This window comes from Macadamia integrifolia, chromosome 8, assembly GCF_013358625.1.
Source record: "Macadamia integrifolia cultivar HAES 741 chromosome 8, SCU_Mint_v3, whole genome shotgun sequence".
NCBI classification, from domain to species: domain Eukaryota; kingdom Viridiplantae; phylum Streptophyta; class Magnoliopsida; order Proteales; family Proteaceae; genus Macadamia; species Macadamia integrifolia.
In genome coordinates, this window is record NC_056564.1 from 27215349 (window position 1) to 27232082 (window position 16734).

The 16734-nt window shown below is 40.4% G+C and overlaps 1 protein-coding gene across 1 annotated transcript in view; it reads right to left on the reverse strand.

Moving 5' to 3' along the window:
* The window catches only part of LOC122086853, a 191273-nt gene that overhangs the window by 62835 nt on the left and 111704 nt on the right, over positions 1-16734 (reverse strand). The window contains 6 exon segments of the mRNA XM_042655792.1: positions 1100-1263; positions 1744-2227; positions 2370-2732; positions 3172-3516; positions 3609-3693; positions 3803-4092. Coding sequence (XP_042511726.1) covers positions 1100-1263; positions 1744-2227; positions 2370-2732; positions 3172-3516; positions 3609-3693; positions 3803-4092 — 1731 coding nt within the window.

Here is a 16734-nt window from a genome sequence, read left to right on the forward strand (position 1 = left end):
GTTACCTTCAGTATGTAGATGACTCAATCTTTTTGGTTGCTGTGGAGGACTACGTTCTATTATTCTCTAAGACTATGATGTAGCATGCATTTGTGGTGCAGTCAGAGGAAAATGCACATCGATTCTTTCATACTGAGCATGGAATCTTGCTAGGCTGTCATAATTCTTTCCAGTAGATAGTAGATACTACATAGTCATTATGATTACTGTTGGAGACTTATACTGTTGTGTAAGTTACATGTTTAGTGTTCAACTTTAGTTAGGACTTGTGGATGAGGGAGTCGCATAGTATACGACTCTAATACTCTAAATATTAGCTAATTAATGTTGATGTATGTTTGATCATGGCTTAAATGCATTATTTATTTGTTTTACTATCATATTACAAATTGTTCTAGCAATGAAGTAGGTACAATTTTTAGTACAATTCGACGGTTGCTGCCAAACAAAGGTACAACTCTCAAACAATATCATGTTCTAATATTTTTGCATTTTTATGTTCTTAGCAATGTTTATTAACCTTAAAATAGGCTATCCCCCCAAGTTTCAGGTCAAAATACCACCGTTTTACCACTGGAAAAAAAAAATACACAGTTTCGGCCGAAATCTCACCGAAATATCGAAACAAAACGAGATCTCGAACCTTGCTCACAAGTTTAGTTAGTTTTTCAGAGTTTCTATGTATCTAGTATCTATGTCCACATTGTCAAGTGTTCAGCATTTCATAGCATCTTGCCTTGAAGGCCTTGTGTTACTATATGAAATTCAATGGCTATCTATTAACCTAGAAGAAAAAGGTTCCCCTTCTGTATTACTTGCTTTGTTCTCAATTTATGTCTATTTTTTGGGTTGCCAATGTAGATTCAAATTTGGCTCTCTTACATATCTATGGCCTGCATTATCTATAATTTTAACGAACAAATTTAGAAAAAAAAAAATAATTTGACTAGAGCAACAAGAAGAGCATGAAATATGAGACATTTTCACACAATTCTTCCACAGAAATCCAATAAATGGATCAAATCAAAATAGGACAGGATGCATTTCTGTGTTTATTTAACTACAAATAATCGATTGAATACATTAGAAAAGAGTTCACCTTATGAATCCATCCAATGGTTCAACAAGAGGCTCCCAAGAGTCATACTTATCATTATATGATCTAGCAGCCAGTGAGAGATTTATAGTTGATTTTAAGTAGTCTGATCTTCCATGTAGAGTAAATCCAATACCACTTAAGGAGACATTAAACAATGGAACCATCTGCAAAATTTCAGAAGGATAGCCAGGGAAATATTAAAATAGATTGTCTACTAAAATGTGATTTACATCAGAAAAATTTTGCTCTATCATAAACTGTAATTTCCATATGCCAATGGGGATCACCAAATGTGAAGAATAGGATGGATATCCACAATCTGGTTTCCATCGACTAAAAGCTCTTCTAAGTCAATATGAAATAGCAACTTGTTCGAATGAGCATACTATAAAATGGGAGCAGGTTCTCTGAGCAAGCAGGGTACTCTACACCCTCTCATATTTACTTTTTAATCATTATTTATCTCATTATAAAAAAAAAATAATAATAAATAAATAAATTAATGTAATAATACATGTGAGTAGTGTATGCCTTGGGCTCAGAGAGCCTTTTCCCATATAAAATATATAGAGCACCCATCAGGACTGTGCTAGTGGCTGATAAACTCAACTTATCCATAACAGAATATGGTTCAGAGTACTCACCAAACCCCCATAATCATCAAAAAGTGCTGCAGAGAATGTCCCAATTTCTGAAACAATCACAGTATCATCTGAACCATTGGAAATAGTTGGATCTGCGAGCTTCAAAGCAAATCTTCTGGGTGGCTTTCTGAAACCACTAAGGACTAGAAATGTACCCACTGCATTACCAACTGTCCATATACTAAATGGTTCTGTTGTGATCCTGACATCAGATGTATCCCATATACTTTCTTCTGGGAAGTCATCAATAGTGACCATATCACTGCGTATGCATCTTAATGAGCTGAAGTCATTTTGCTCAGGTGTCCCCTTACAGGCAATACATCCTAAGGAAACGAAATCTGGAGGGGCCTGAGGAAACCAGAACGAAATATTTTCAATTCCCCTCTGTTTCTTGATCTGTCCAACTAGTTGAAAGTCTGTAGGAGCTTTAAAAAGATCCCCAGAATCATGGAGAACAATCGCTGTGTTCGGAGGCTCATACCTATATTACAGATACCAATTCAGAAAATCAATCTGAAGTTTGAAGTACAACAATAATAACAACAAAAACTACAGTTAGTCAATCTGAATCGTGAAGTACAACAATGAAAACTGAACAAAAGCTACAGTTTCATATCACATACCCCTGGACAGCGATATCTCCAAAGAATACCATCCCTTGCGGTACAACTGGTCGCCAAATGGATAGTTCCTTCCTGGAACTTGAACCCTGATTCCACCATATCAATCTAAAACTGACTATGGCTTCAAACCGATGCTCAGAGCTCACAATACTAGATCTTTCTGGCTGGAGACTATGATCATGACCCGGATGAGTATCTTGGATGTTTGAACTCCTATATTCTTCGGGAGAGCCTCTTAAATACCCAAAAATCATATGACGCAACTCATATGCTCTTACTGTCAAACTATTAGAAATAGAATCATCTGGCAAAAAAGATCCTAAAGAGTTATCCACTCTCCAGAATGCTAAACTTGATCTGTATCTGCAAAAGAAATTGACACTAAGGTTGATGAAATGAGACAACTAAACACCTATCAGTTATTGTGTAAAGATTATCTACTATTCTGGCCTGGAAATGCATGTGACATGCATGTGGGTCCCAAAATATGTATCTCACAAATCCAATTAGTTGGATGATCATAGTTATGAGATCAGAATGTATTTGGCAGGTGGATATACAAAGAGTGGTGGCTAAAATCATCCAATTGGATTCGATAATACATATTAAACTTTTAATGCGAGAGGCATCAAGTGTATGCCCAACCACTTGCATCCTTGATATCAATGATAAACTTCTCATAATACCGCCCTCCATTATCCTGGTTTTACTAATATTTCCTATTAGGCAAACATTAATAGAATTATATAACTGGAGTTGGAAGTAGAAAATGGAGAGTTGGAGACTAGAAATCCACACATACGCCTCAGAAGAACACACAGTAATGCAATCCCTCAGGGCACAAGGAGAAACTAAAGAAGCTGAGATGCACATAACAGAAGATGGTGGTGGTTGCTTTCTTCCTGTAGAAACCACACAGCCCAGTGCAACATAACCTTGTGGTGCTAAAGGGAACCAAATAGAACAGCCAGTGTCTTGTGACTCTTGTCCACCATCATCAGAGCTCTGGAAGTATTTTTGTGAACCTTGAGAATCAGGACTGCCTCCTGATGCTGACATTAGCCAAATTAGTGTGAAAGATACAGGTCTTTTCACTCTCACAAAGTTGATATTTACAGCAATAACTCCTTTGGTGGGTGGCTTGTCCCTGTAAAATGGAGTAATAGAGTCATTATATTTTCATGAGTTTCAGAATACCACTGAATACAGAAAGAAATATTGTTAAAATGCTTTGCTCACATTGGCGTCAAGTAGTCCCCAAGAACTGCAAAACCAGGTGGTGCACATGGTCTCCAGAAGGTATATATTTGCTTACTATAGGGATCTGCAAGATGAGAAAAACAATCAAAAAGTAAGCTGCAACAAGTATTAAAATATTCTTTTTTGCTTCCACATAACAGAAAATAAGAATTTGGTATATATCATTAGCATACTTTCAATTGTCCCAACTTTGTTGAATTGAGAGCAGGGCACTGTCACTTTCTTTGATGCCATTCTCAGAAATGCCAAAATATCCTCCTCAACTGCTAAGAACAGCCTCAAGATGCTGAAGGAGAAATTCATAAATATATCTGAAACAGCTAAGTGTATATTGGTTTTCCCAAAGGCATTGGAAAAATTTATAGAGGTGTCAAAGGGTTCTAAAATCGTAACCCCATTGCTCTCCACCATCAATCCAATTACATTTGCGCTCATCTCAACATTGTTCCGCTTCAAAACAAGTCTGCCATCACCATAAGCTCATTAGCTTTTCAATATGTTCCTAATTTCCCCTTCCATAAGTCGAGGCTAAATTTGCGTAGAAAATTAACTCCTATTTTTTTTTTTTAATAGGCAATGGAAAAAGTTTATTGAATAGCAGAATATAATATGTACAAATAGAAAGTGCACACACCTGGTGTATAAAAAGAAACTACCAACATCAACTAAGCCTTACCCCAACTAAATGGGGTCGGCCATATAAAAAGAAACTACCAGTCATCCTAAATAAAATACAACCACTAGAAGAACCAACCACCGAATGACCAGTCTGACATCATGAACCAGTAGTTAACTTGACCCCCATCCCATATTTGCCACCCCTCCTGCAGCCCCCACTGCTGGAAGCCCCAACCCTCTCCTCCCAGCCTGCCCCCATTCTATTCCCTCCAGAGATGGCCTCCTCCTGTACTTCAACACCCCCCCCCCCCCGCTCTGTTGTTGATGAGAAAAAGGTAGGTTTTTGCCCCTCGCGGCAGCTTGAGCCTGAAATCTCCAAATGGAGAAATTGTCTGATCAGCCACTTCCTTGGAAGTAGGCCTCCTTCGCACATTGTCAAGACTTCACTTACCAAACAATTGAGAGTCAAAGGTTTGATGTACACTTGCTCGACAATGGAATATTCATATTCAAATTCTCAAATGAAGCCGATAAGCTCACTGCTCTTGAAGGAGGTCCCTGCCAAGTTGGGAAGAAGCATGTCTTCCTCCATCAATGGGATCAGTACTCCACCCTTAGCAAAGTCGATCTTCACTCCATTCCGATATAGGTTGCCCTCCAAACCTCCCTCTCCATTATTGGTGCGAATTGAACCATATTGATCTTCACTCCAATCCGATATGGGCTCAGTATTGGCTTTGTTACTGAGAACCCCCTCTACTCTAATCATCGATCCATCAATACCAAATTGATGGACCGTCTCGCTTTGCGAGAATTTGTGTGGAAATCTCTGCTGAAGATTCTCCCCCATCATTTGTTTCTATCTTGGATGAAGAAGGCTTCTCCTTCAACCAGTCTATGATCTATGAATGGCTCTCTCCTTAGTGCATTATTTGCAAAGTGTTTTGCTATCACACCAAGCTCTCCTCCCCAAGCTTACAACATCCATTGAAGATCCATCTAGGACTGAGAAATCTACTAACATTGCTCCAAGAAATCTCACTCAAATCCCTAGTCTAGGAAGAAAAAAACCTTAGAAATTGCTGCCAGAGGAGTTAGAGCTTCATGCCGGCCCCTAGTTTGACTCGCGATGTCTTTTAGACCTCTAGGTATCCTTCCAATGGTCCATTGGTTCATCGCCAGCCTACTGCTGGTCACAATCAATTCTCCTTACTACAGTCTTCATCAAACTCAGAAAATGAAGGAGTCTTGTCGCCCCATAGTTGTCACGGCATCTAGGGGACTCAAGGCATTGGAGAGGGATAAAAAATAAGGCGACTCCTTGAAAACTATGCTACCTGGAGAGCCATTTCTAACTTCCTCCCCACGCAATCTTTCCTCATCCACCGGCACATTCAAGCCCCCTCTCTTTTTGTCTTTGTTGGAATGGCACCAAAGATGTAGAGCATCTTTTTCTTTCCTGCCCCTTTTCCTCCACCATCTAGAAGAGGGTCCTCTGTAGCTATTGGCCTTCTAAAAGAAGCATCCCGCCCCTTCCAGAGAACGGATTTGGGTTGATATGACTTTTGGTAGTTACTCCATTTGTGACATGACTGGTAAGCTTGCCGCCTTTTGTGCCACCATCAACCATATCTAGATGGAGAGTAATCTTTGTAGATGAACGTCCAATTCTCGATGGTATGATAAGATTCGGATGGTCATTTATTCTGATGTTAGCTCCAAACTTGCTTCTCTCCATCACCGTAGTATTACGAAGTCCCTAAGGAACAAGCTTATTGTTGTGTCCTAGGGTCTCCCCACCTCCATCTTGGCCCGCTTCCCCTATGATGATTTGTTCTCCTTTATTGGTTTTTGGCTTCTAATTCTCCCCCTACTACAGTTTGTCCCTCTTTTGTTGGCTAGTTGTAATCCCCCCCTTTTTGGGTCCTTGTATATTCTTCTTTCTTTCCTGGTATTGAATTTTTTTATTCATCCAAAAAAATACCGCCACTCATTACTAAAGAAGGATCTATAAACTCCACAAAAAACCCTTGTTTTTTTAAAACGCATTGATGCCTGGATGACACCTTGACAACCTTTCCGGGAGGAGATCACAGACAACTTGCTTTTAATGTTAAAGGAAATGGTCCCCCAAATCCGCTGGAAGGTTCTGGAATTAGAAGTCCATCTCTAGAGATTACAGTCCATCCAGACGTAGTAAATATAAACTCCAAAGGCTAGCTTACCACTCGATCACAACTAAATTTACCAACAAGGTCATATCCAGCCAATTCCAATCTTTATCAGAGGGTGAGATTCTTCTCCTCTAAGGCAAACATTTGGTGAGCAACCCTTTCGAAACAGAAGAAGGGGTCTAACCGCTGATGTGAAGGATATCCAAGACCATGGATAGCCTGTCATAGCCAAAGCTATACACCTATATCTGGATCTATCACCAAATAAGTGGACGAGGATCCCAAGGGGGCATCAGTGGTCCAACCAAAGACGAGCATTATCTCTACTGTCAATAAAGGATTTTAAACCCCACAGGAAAGGTACCTGAATTTCAAGATCTTTCTCCATACTCAAGAACCATCTGAAGGATGGTAGTCCAAATTGAGTCATTTTGGAGAAGCTAGAAGAGACCCAATCAACCCCAATACTTTTCTTCTTGGCACCAAGCTACCAGACCAGGTTATGAATACGAAAGATGTTAACATCTCTTGTTTTTCTCAAACAAAGACTCCCTTCATCCTTGGTAAGTGGTAGTAAGTGCCATTTTGTTTGAAGAGGAGGATAGACAGCAAAGGCCGATCTACTATGTGAGAACGGTTCTCATGGATGCAGAGTTTTTTTTAGGTGAATAAATAATTCATCACCAAGGGAGAAAAAACAACCCCAAGTAAAGGGGGGAGGAGAAGAGTAAACAAAGCTCAAAGATGAGGGCCCCTCCTGATGGTGGAGCTGGGCAGCTCCCAGGAGTTTACAATATGACAATTTATAGGGGAAGGGATATATGTGGTAGAGATCTGAGAGACTTTTGCCTTGACATCAAAGGAGATGGAGCCCCAAATCTTATCCAAAGAGCAAGAATTGGAGGTCCATTTCCTATGGTTTCTTTCCATCCAAATCTGGTTAATGGTGGCGCAAAAGGCGAGCTTTCCCACAATGTCACATTGATTTTCCCTAAAAAGTCATATCCATCCAAATCCACTCCCTTTGGTGAGGAAGAATTCTTCTGTTAGATGGCTAGCATTTGGAGAGAACACATTTCCATATGGAGTTGGAGATAGGACAAGTGAAGAAGAGGTGATCAATATCTTCCGGCTCATTTCCACGTGGGATACACATAGGGTCTACAAGGATACCTCTATGGATAAGGAATGGTTTCGTGGGCTAGGCGTTATTGAAAACTCTCTAGACCGTAAAGCTCTGGCGGGGAATGTGGTGCGGGAACCATATGAGTCTATGCCAGGGGGTGACAGGACTGTGGGTTCTAACAAAATCCCAAGCAGATCAGGAGGAGAAGAGCTTTGAAGCAGCCGACAACCAAATAATAGAGTCCTTTCTTTGTCTTTGGGATGCTTGGATGGGAGGAAGGGAGTTCCAAATGTCAGCAACCTGGGCTCTAAAGTGACTTGGGGGAGACCAGCTTCCTAAAGAGATAATATTTTCCATAAAAGCATACTTGGGTAAACCAGAACTGTAGATGTTTTTAGCAGAAATGGAGTGATAGAGGATTCCACTGGGGTACTAGGGATTGAGCCAAAGAAGAGTGGAAGCTCCATCTCCGATTTTGATGGAGATAGATTAGGAGATAAAGAGGCGGGTATCCAAGATCTTCCTCCAAACCCAAGAAGCATCTACAGGGTTTTCACTGTCCAAAAAGAGTCTTTTCTGAGGAGGTTTGAAAACTCCCAACCAACCCATATACTCTTCTGTTTTGAGATAACTCTCCAAGCAAGCTTGATAATACCTGCAAGGTTGACGTCCTTGATTCTTCTTAATCCTAGACCTCCTTTAGATTTTGGGAGACAGACTCTAGCCCAACTGATGGGACAAAGGAATCTGGAGCACTCACTTCCTTTCCACAGAATAGCTACAAACATGGACTCAAGCTTGGCAATGATGGATTCTGGAAGCCCATATATACTATACCAATAGATGTAGGAGGGTTGGAGCACAGATCTGGTAAGCTCAAGGCGGCCAACAAAGGATAGAAGTTTCCATTTCCAAAGTTAGAGCCTCTTCCTTATGAGATCAAGCATAGGAGTGCAATGATGGGCGGATAATCTGACCGGAATGAGAAGGAGCCCCAGGTACTTCACCATAAGGTAGCCCAAAGTGAAACCAGTTTGGTGAAGTAGGGAAGCTTTGGCTAAGTTTGAGATCCCAGCTAAGAATATGAGAGATTTGGCTGGATTGATATAAAAACCCAACATGGCAGCAAAATGAATTAAGCAATTCATGATACTTTGAAGAGAGGAGGGCTCAGCTTTGGAGAATATCATCAAGTCATCAGCAAAAGCTAAGTGGGTAAGCTTTATAGCTTTGCAATTGGGAATGGTAAAGATGAGGCTTTGATCCATGGCCACTTGCAAACTTCTAGAGAGGATTCACATGCCATGGATGCGGAGTTACGATACACTAAAGTGGAGAAAACTGCCTATGCGCATGGAATGACAACTTAACCGACCAGCCTTTAAGAAAAATCTTCCAAAGTCCAAGTACTTCAGGCAGGATGATTATGCGCATGGAATGACAACCTGACCGACCAGCCTTTAAGAAAAATCTTCCAAAGTCCAAATACTTCACGCAGGATGATTTGTTGGGCAGTGGAGCTAGGAGAGTTTGACATGACCTTCCACTAAAGACAACTATTAAGGCGAAGCCTTGGCAGACTTCGTAGTGGAATGTACCATGCGAGAGGAGATCAAAGGAAAAGAGGACGACCACAAACAATTGAAACAAAGAATTTGGATCTTATTCGTAGATGGTTCATCTAACTCAGCTAGAAGCAGAGCTGGTTTAATGCTAACAAGCCCGGAAGGTTTTCAAATACAATGTGCCTTGTGATTCTCCTTTTGAGCTTCCAACAACGAGGTAGAGTATTAAGCACTCCTAACTGGAATGAGACTTGCAAGATCGTTGGAAGTAAGCAAACTTTGTATACGCAATGACTCCTAATTGGTGGTACATCAGATTTTGGGACAGTATGAAGCTAAAGAGCATTGAATGGCGGAGTATTTGAAGAAAGTAGGGAACTCACAAACGTTTGAGTCCAATCTTGAGGTACTTGAAGGAAGGAGTACTACCTGAAAAGCAAGCAGAAGCACGGAGAGTCAAAATTCAAGCAACCAGTTTCATTGTAATAGAAGATGGCACCTTGTGCAGAAGGTCGTTTGTTGGTCCGCTCCTCTAGAGTTTGAACTCTCAGGTTGCTCAGTATGCGTTGAAGGAAATACATGAAGGAATATGTAGTCAGCACCTCGGAGGCCGAGCATTGGCACACAAAGTTCATTTGTTGGTCCGCTACTCCAGTGTTTGAACTATCAGGTCGCTCAGTATGCATTAAAGGAAGTACATGAAAGAATATGTGGTCCACCCCTTAGAGGCCGAGCATTGGCACACAAAGTTCTTTGACATGGATTTAATTGGCCAAGAATGGGCAAGGAAGCTATGAAGTATGTTCCAAAAAGTGCCAAATAAAAAATAGTGGCGAGGAAGACTCGGAAATGCTCCGCCTGAGCTCCACCCTAATGGCTGCCCTCCCTACTGGGAGGCCTTCTCTTCCTCGTGATACCTCTCGACATTCCATCCCAGAATCTCCACCCTTAGCCTCTGGACCCCTCCTTTATGTGAATTCCTCCACCCCCCCCGAATATGTCTGGAACTCCCACCATATCCATACCATCTCCACTCCTGTAGAGAAATATCTTACACGAAACACAAAAGAAAAGCATAATTTATAGTAATCTAGTGTTAAGCATAGGTCGAAATCTCACCGAAATTCACCGAAATTTCAGTATTTTGGTGTTTTTTTTTTTCTTTTTGTCGAAATGAAATAAGGCACGAATCAATGTGTACCATATTGCGGTAGAAATTTTAGTATCTCGCCGAAACGATACATTCCATGCCTTATAAATACAACATTTCATTGAGACAGTCGAAATTTTGGTGAAATTTTGGTATCTCGCTAAAATTTCGACTTTGTCTCGCCTGTCTCGGTGGTTTCGGTTCCATTTATATATTTTGAAGGAAAAACTCCAACAAGCCTCTAATTAGCCACATCATCAAATTTTGACTTCCATTGTACTCCTATAAGAAGATTTACACATTCAACGCTTAGGAAAGGTAAAGTTCTTTCTCCAAAACCATTTTTTTTAATAGTACATAAATATATGTTGGTAAAATTTCTAGAACAGTTCGACGGTTGCTGCCAAACAAAGGTGCAACTTTAAAACTATATCATATTCTAATATTTTTGCATTTTTATGTTCTAAACATGTTTATTAAATTTAAAATAAGCTACCCACCAAGTTTCAGGTCAAAATATGGCCTTTTGACCACCGAAACAGTCAACCGAAAAAAAAAATACACATCGAAATACTGAAACGAAACGAAACGAAATTTTGAACCTTGGTTTTAAGGGAGAGGTGGGAGAGTAGTCTTCACAGGAGGAACAACTTCACCTGAGGTGGGCACGTCACCAAGTTGCTCCATAACGGTCGAGGGAGGAACTCCTGAGGAGGTAGTGTTAGAATATATGTATTAAGGGTACATTAAGAATGTTTTTTGAGTTAAGTTGTTGTTATATGTAATTTCCCTTATTTTCCTTATTTCTCTTTCACCCCCCTAAGGGAGGAATATGTGATTCCCTAAACTGATATTTGAATCTAATATGATGAGATGAGCTATTGCTCATTCACTATTTTGCTCCCATCGTATCCTCTCTTTCTCTCATCTTCTCTCCTTCTTCCTTCTTCTCTTCCATCTTCTTCTTCCCTCATCTCTAACCTTGGTACTACTTATTTCTAACTTGGAATCAGAGCTGTACAAAGGTTTGAGAGTCGACTAATCTTTCCTTGTTTTATTCTTTAAGTCTCTCTTGGAACCCTAGAAGAAAGAGGGGTCCATTAGAAGCTATTCTATGTAAAAAAGGTATACAAGAAAGCCTAATGGAGTTGTGAAAACAAGTTGAAGACACTTAGAGGGAGATTTGAAGGCTACAAACACAGATTGAAGCTCACAAAGAGAGCAAAAACTCACCACAGCAGCAACGCCCCTGCCAGTTTTGATTTCTTTTTTCTCTCTCATCCATGTTGGGTTGGGAAAGTGGGATAGCTCAAAGGAATCACCCAGGGGTCTATATTTGACACCCCAAGCCTCGCTCCCTGATTTTGTGTGCTGTTGGAGTACTACTCCAATCTCCATTTGCTGCCAGGTATCGCCTGGTTCTGTTTTTTAAGGTTTTATAGTCTGAAATGGATTGTAGATTGTGTTTTGATTGTGTTTGCTAGATGTTCTCTCTCTAATGATGCTTGTATGTGGTTGTTCGATGAAGCTCCATAGTTGAAGTGGCTTTTTATTGGCTTTGCCTCAAGTCTCTATGGTTTACTAGCTTGCCTTTTGTTTTTTTATGTTCCGAGAAGATCTTTTTTTAGGCTGGTGTTCCCCCTTACTTTGGATTTCCCCTCGGAGTGTTGTTTAGGGGCATCCTTACATTATGTCTGATCTCACAGAACCTTTGGAAGATACATCGGGTGGGTCGAGTAGTACTAACCCCAATTCGATTGTCTTTGACAATCCTAACATCCAGATTTCTCTTATGAAGTTGGATAGTACCAACTACTTAGATTGGTCACATTCTGTGAAGTTATCCCTACGGAGTAGAGGGAAGCCAGGATATATTACTGTGGCTATCAAGGCTCCCGCTGTCGTAGACCCCGTGTATCAGAAATGGGAAACTGCAAACTCCACTGTCATGACTTGGCTACTTTTTTGCATAAAACCTGAGATAGGTAGGAGATTTATACAGAAGGAAACTGCCAAGGATATTTGGGATAGTGTCTCCAGGACTAATGACAGGGTAGGTGACTTTGTGAAGGTCTACCAGCTTCAGCAGGCACTCTCCATGAAGCAGAGGACTAAGTCCATTTCTGACTACTATAACACTGTTATAGGACTCTGGGAGAAATATAGTCATTACCGAGATCTTCATTTAACCAATCCTGATGATGAAGCCAAGGTCTATAGATCTCTTGAAAAAGAGCATGTTCTGATTCTTCTAGGTGGGCTGAATTCAAAATGTGAGTAGATCCGGATACAGATTTTGGGCCGGTCACCCCTACTTACACTTGATGATGCGTAGCTACCTCTTGAGTGAGGAAACAAGGAGAGGTGCCATGGATTCTACACCTTCACTTGAGCGCTCTGCTCTTTCCTCCACTTCTCACAAAGAATGGCATGGAGGCGGCCGAGGTCAAGGGACTTCCCGTGGAGATGACAGGGATAGACGACAGTGTGATCATTGTGGAAAACCTAAATATACTCGAGATAGGTGTTGGGTTCTTTATGGTCGTCCTAGTACACGTGGTGGATCTTCTGGCACACGTGGTGGCCGCAGAGGAGGGGCTACAACCCATGCTACTGTGATAAGAGACTGGTACAAGAGGCTTCTCACAGGCAGATACCAGCTCCTTCTCTAGGGATGATATTACAGTGCTTCGCCGGTTCATATCTCAGCTTGATAGCCCGTCTACTTCACAGGCTACCTCAGCTTCTGCTATGCATGTCACCACCTCTGCACCTTCCACAGCTCCGTCGTGGGTCATCAACTCTAGTGCCACTGACCACATGACTAGTACGTCCCATTACTATGACTCATTGACTGCTACTCCATTTGCTCTGGTAAGGATAAGGTCCAAGTAGCTGATGATACTTTCTCCTCTATCTCTGGTAAAGGCAGTATTCCCATTACCTCTTCCATTTCACTTTCTTTTGTTCTTCATGTCCCTAACCTTACCTTGAACCTGTTGTCTGTGAGCACTTTAACTAAAACTCTGAATTGTTGTATCACATTTTTTCCTTTTCATTGTCTTTTCAGGATTTGGGGACGAAGAGGATTATTGGCAGTGGGCGTATACCGTCTTGAGCCACAGTTATCTTTTTTTCCTATGCCCCAATCCTATGCATGTGACCATAATAATACTAGATCTATAGACTCTGTGATGCTATGGCATCAACGTTTGGGACATCCATCTTTTGTTGTTATGAGGAAACAGTTACCTCATTTGTTTACATCTTTTTCTTCTACTCATGCATTTCATTGTGAATCATGTACTTTTGTTAAACATTGTCGTTCATCTTATCCCTATCATGGTAATAGATCTATTGTTCACTTTCATATTGTGTATACTGATGTTTGGGGACCTTGTCCCACTACCTCCTTGTTTGGCCAATGCTATTTTGTTTCTTTTGTGGATGATTTTTCTCATTGTACTTGGACCATTCTTATGAAGCATAAGGGTGATGTTTATGATGCCTTTAAAAACTTCTATCAAATGGTCCATGCGAGTTTGAAACCAGGATCAAAATTTTCCGGTCTGATAAAGGGGGGGAGTATATTTATGGTGGTTTATAAGACTTTTTTACTGACAATGGTATTATCCATCAACTTGCTTGTGTTGATACACCCCAACAAAATGGGGCAGCTGAGAGGAAAAATCATTATTAGAAGTCTTTTATTTGGTATGCATGTTCCTAAAACTTTTTGGTCTGAAGCCATTCTTGTTGCGGCTTTCCTCATTAATCGCATGCCTACCAAAATTATTAGGTCTGAAAACCCAATTGCACTCTTATCAGTATTCTGTTTTCCCTCTTCCTCCTAAGGTGTTTGGTTGTGTTTTTTATGTGCATATTAACAAATCCTCCCAACCAAACTTGATCTCAATGCTCTAAAATGTCTCTTCCTTGCATAGTTGTCACGGCGCCAAGGCGAACCAAGGCGGCGGAGGGTTGTCTAAGCGCTTAGGCGAGAAGGCGCCCGCCTTAAGGCGAACTAGGCGAACAAGTGTTATTTTTTATTTTTTCAATTTTCTAACATTATTTAGTAAGTTATATATACCTTGTATCATAAAAAATAAAGATTAAGCCACATCAAGTCATTAAAAATCAACATTTAGCCACATCAAATCATAAAAAATTAACATTAAGTCATATTAAGTTATAAAAAATCAACATTTAGAAAAATGCTCTAATTCTATAATAAGTTTGACTGGTCAAATGATTTTATTTTTACATGAGACTTTTTGTATTAGTTATAATATAAAACCAGCTTTCTAACAAGTCTAAGATTACTTAAATCTGAGTTGCAATGACAAAGTAATGCTTTAGTCAAACTTATTTTTAAGTGCGCGAATACTGTTAAAATCGCCTGAATGAAAATAATTTTATGAATATCAAAACAAAATATTTTTTTACCGGACTTTTGGTTTTTAGCAATGTTTTAACATGATAGAATTTATAAAATTTTCATAATTGAGAAAAACCCTAGCATTTAAAAGTTGAAAATCGTCCATATAACCAAAATCCAGTTTTTGTTCTTGGACTGGGGGGTTGACTTTTTATCCTTTTGGAATTTGATTTTTAAACTATTTTTATTGGATTCAAATAGGGGGTATTTGCTTATTTATGAATAATATCTTAAGTAAATGATATTTGGCATAAATAAGTGCCGAAATAGAAGGCAACATGCAGTGCAACAAGGCGGCTGTCGCCTAGGCCCCAGGCAAACCGCCTGGACGCCTAGGCGTCGCCTAGGCGACGCCTTGACAACTATGCTTCCTTGGGTATTCTTCCACCACCAAAGGCAACAAGTGTTATCACCCTTCTTCTCGCAGGCGATTTCTTTCCAAAGATGTCACCTTTCTTTAGTCTGTTCCTTACTTTGCACCTCATTAGAATCCTCTTTAGGGAGAGAATGGAAATGAAGGTGAAAAGGCTGCTACTGATGCCATTCCATTTCTTACCCCATTGCCTCTTACTCATTTTTCCTTTGATATTGGTAAACATAAAGAGGTGGATGATGTTGTTATTGTGGATAAACCTTATATAGAGAAGGCACCTATTATTGTGTCCACAAGAAGGACAAAGAAGACCTGCCAAAAGTCCTCTTTGAATCCACATCTTGAGCTTCCTCTTCCTTAGTCAGGTAACATCTCCTCCCCTCAATTGGAGGAACTTCCTATTGCTGTTCGTAAGGGTAAGAGAGCTTGTACTAATCCTATAGCCCAGTTTGTTTCCTATGATGCTCTCTCTCCTACAGGTGTTGCTTTTACAGTTGCTCTTTCTTCTGTTTCCATTCCCAAAACTGTTACTGAGGCCATGTTAGATCCTAAGTGGAAACAAGCCATGTCAGAGGAAATGATTGCTCTTGAGAAGAACTGTACCTAGAAATTCGTTGACCTCCCAGGGGGAGAATATCAGTTGGATGCAGATGGGTCTATACGATCAAGTACCGATCAAATGGTGCTATTGAGAGGTACAAGGCAAGATTAGTGGCCAAAGGGTACAGTCAAGTCTATGGAATTAATTATTAGGAGACCTTTGCTCCTGTGGCCAAACATAACTGCATAAGAGTTCTTTTATCTGTGGCAGCAAACAGAGATTGGCCCCTATATCAGTTAGATGTGAAGAATGTTTTCCTCCATGGAGATTTAGAGGAGGAAGTGTATATGCAGCCCCCTCCTGGCTTTAAGTTTCCGAGAGCCGATGGGAAGGTGTCTCCTAAAGAAGGCACTTTATGGTTTGAAGCAGTCACCAAAGGCTTGGTTTGAGAGGTTCAGATAGGCCATTCTAAAAAATGGATACTCCCAGAGTCAAGCAGATCACACATTATTTACCCGGAGAGGTAATGGCACCATCACAACACTGATTGTGTATATTGATGATATTGTGGTGACTAGAGATGATGATGAGGAGATAACTAGGCTGAAAGCTTATTTAGCTAAACAGTTTAAGATTTAGGATCTAGGACACTTGAAATATTCCTTAGGTATTGAAGTATCAAGATCTAAGAAGGGAATCAATGTATGCCAGAGAAAATTTGTTCTAGATCTATTGAAGGAAACAGGAATGCTGGGATGTAAACCAGCAAGTTCTCCTATTGAGCAGAATCATAAGCTAGGAGAGGATTGTGGCTCTTCCCTTGTTGATGCAGGGAAATACAAGAGGCTAGTGGGGAAGCTGATTTATCTGTCTCTGACTCGCCTAAACATTTCTTATGCAATAGGAGTTATGAGCCAGTTTATGCATGCACCCAAAGGTGGGCACTTGGATGCTGTGTATCATATCCTCAGATACTCGGAGTCCTCTCCAGGAAAAGGACTTTTGTATGCCAGGAACAATCACTTGAGGATTGAAAGCTATTCCGATGCTGATTGAGCTGGATCTATTTCTGATAGGAGATTTACATCTGGTTATTGCACATTCCTGAGTGGCAACTTAG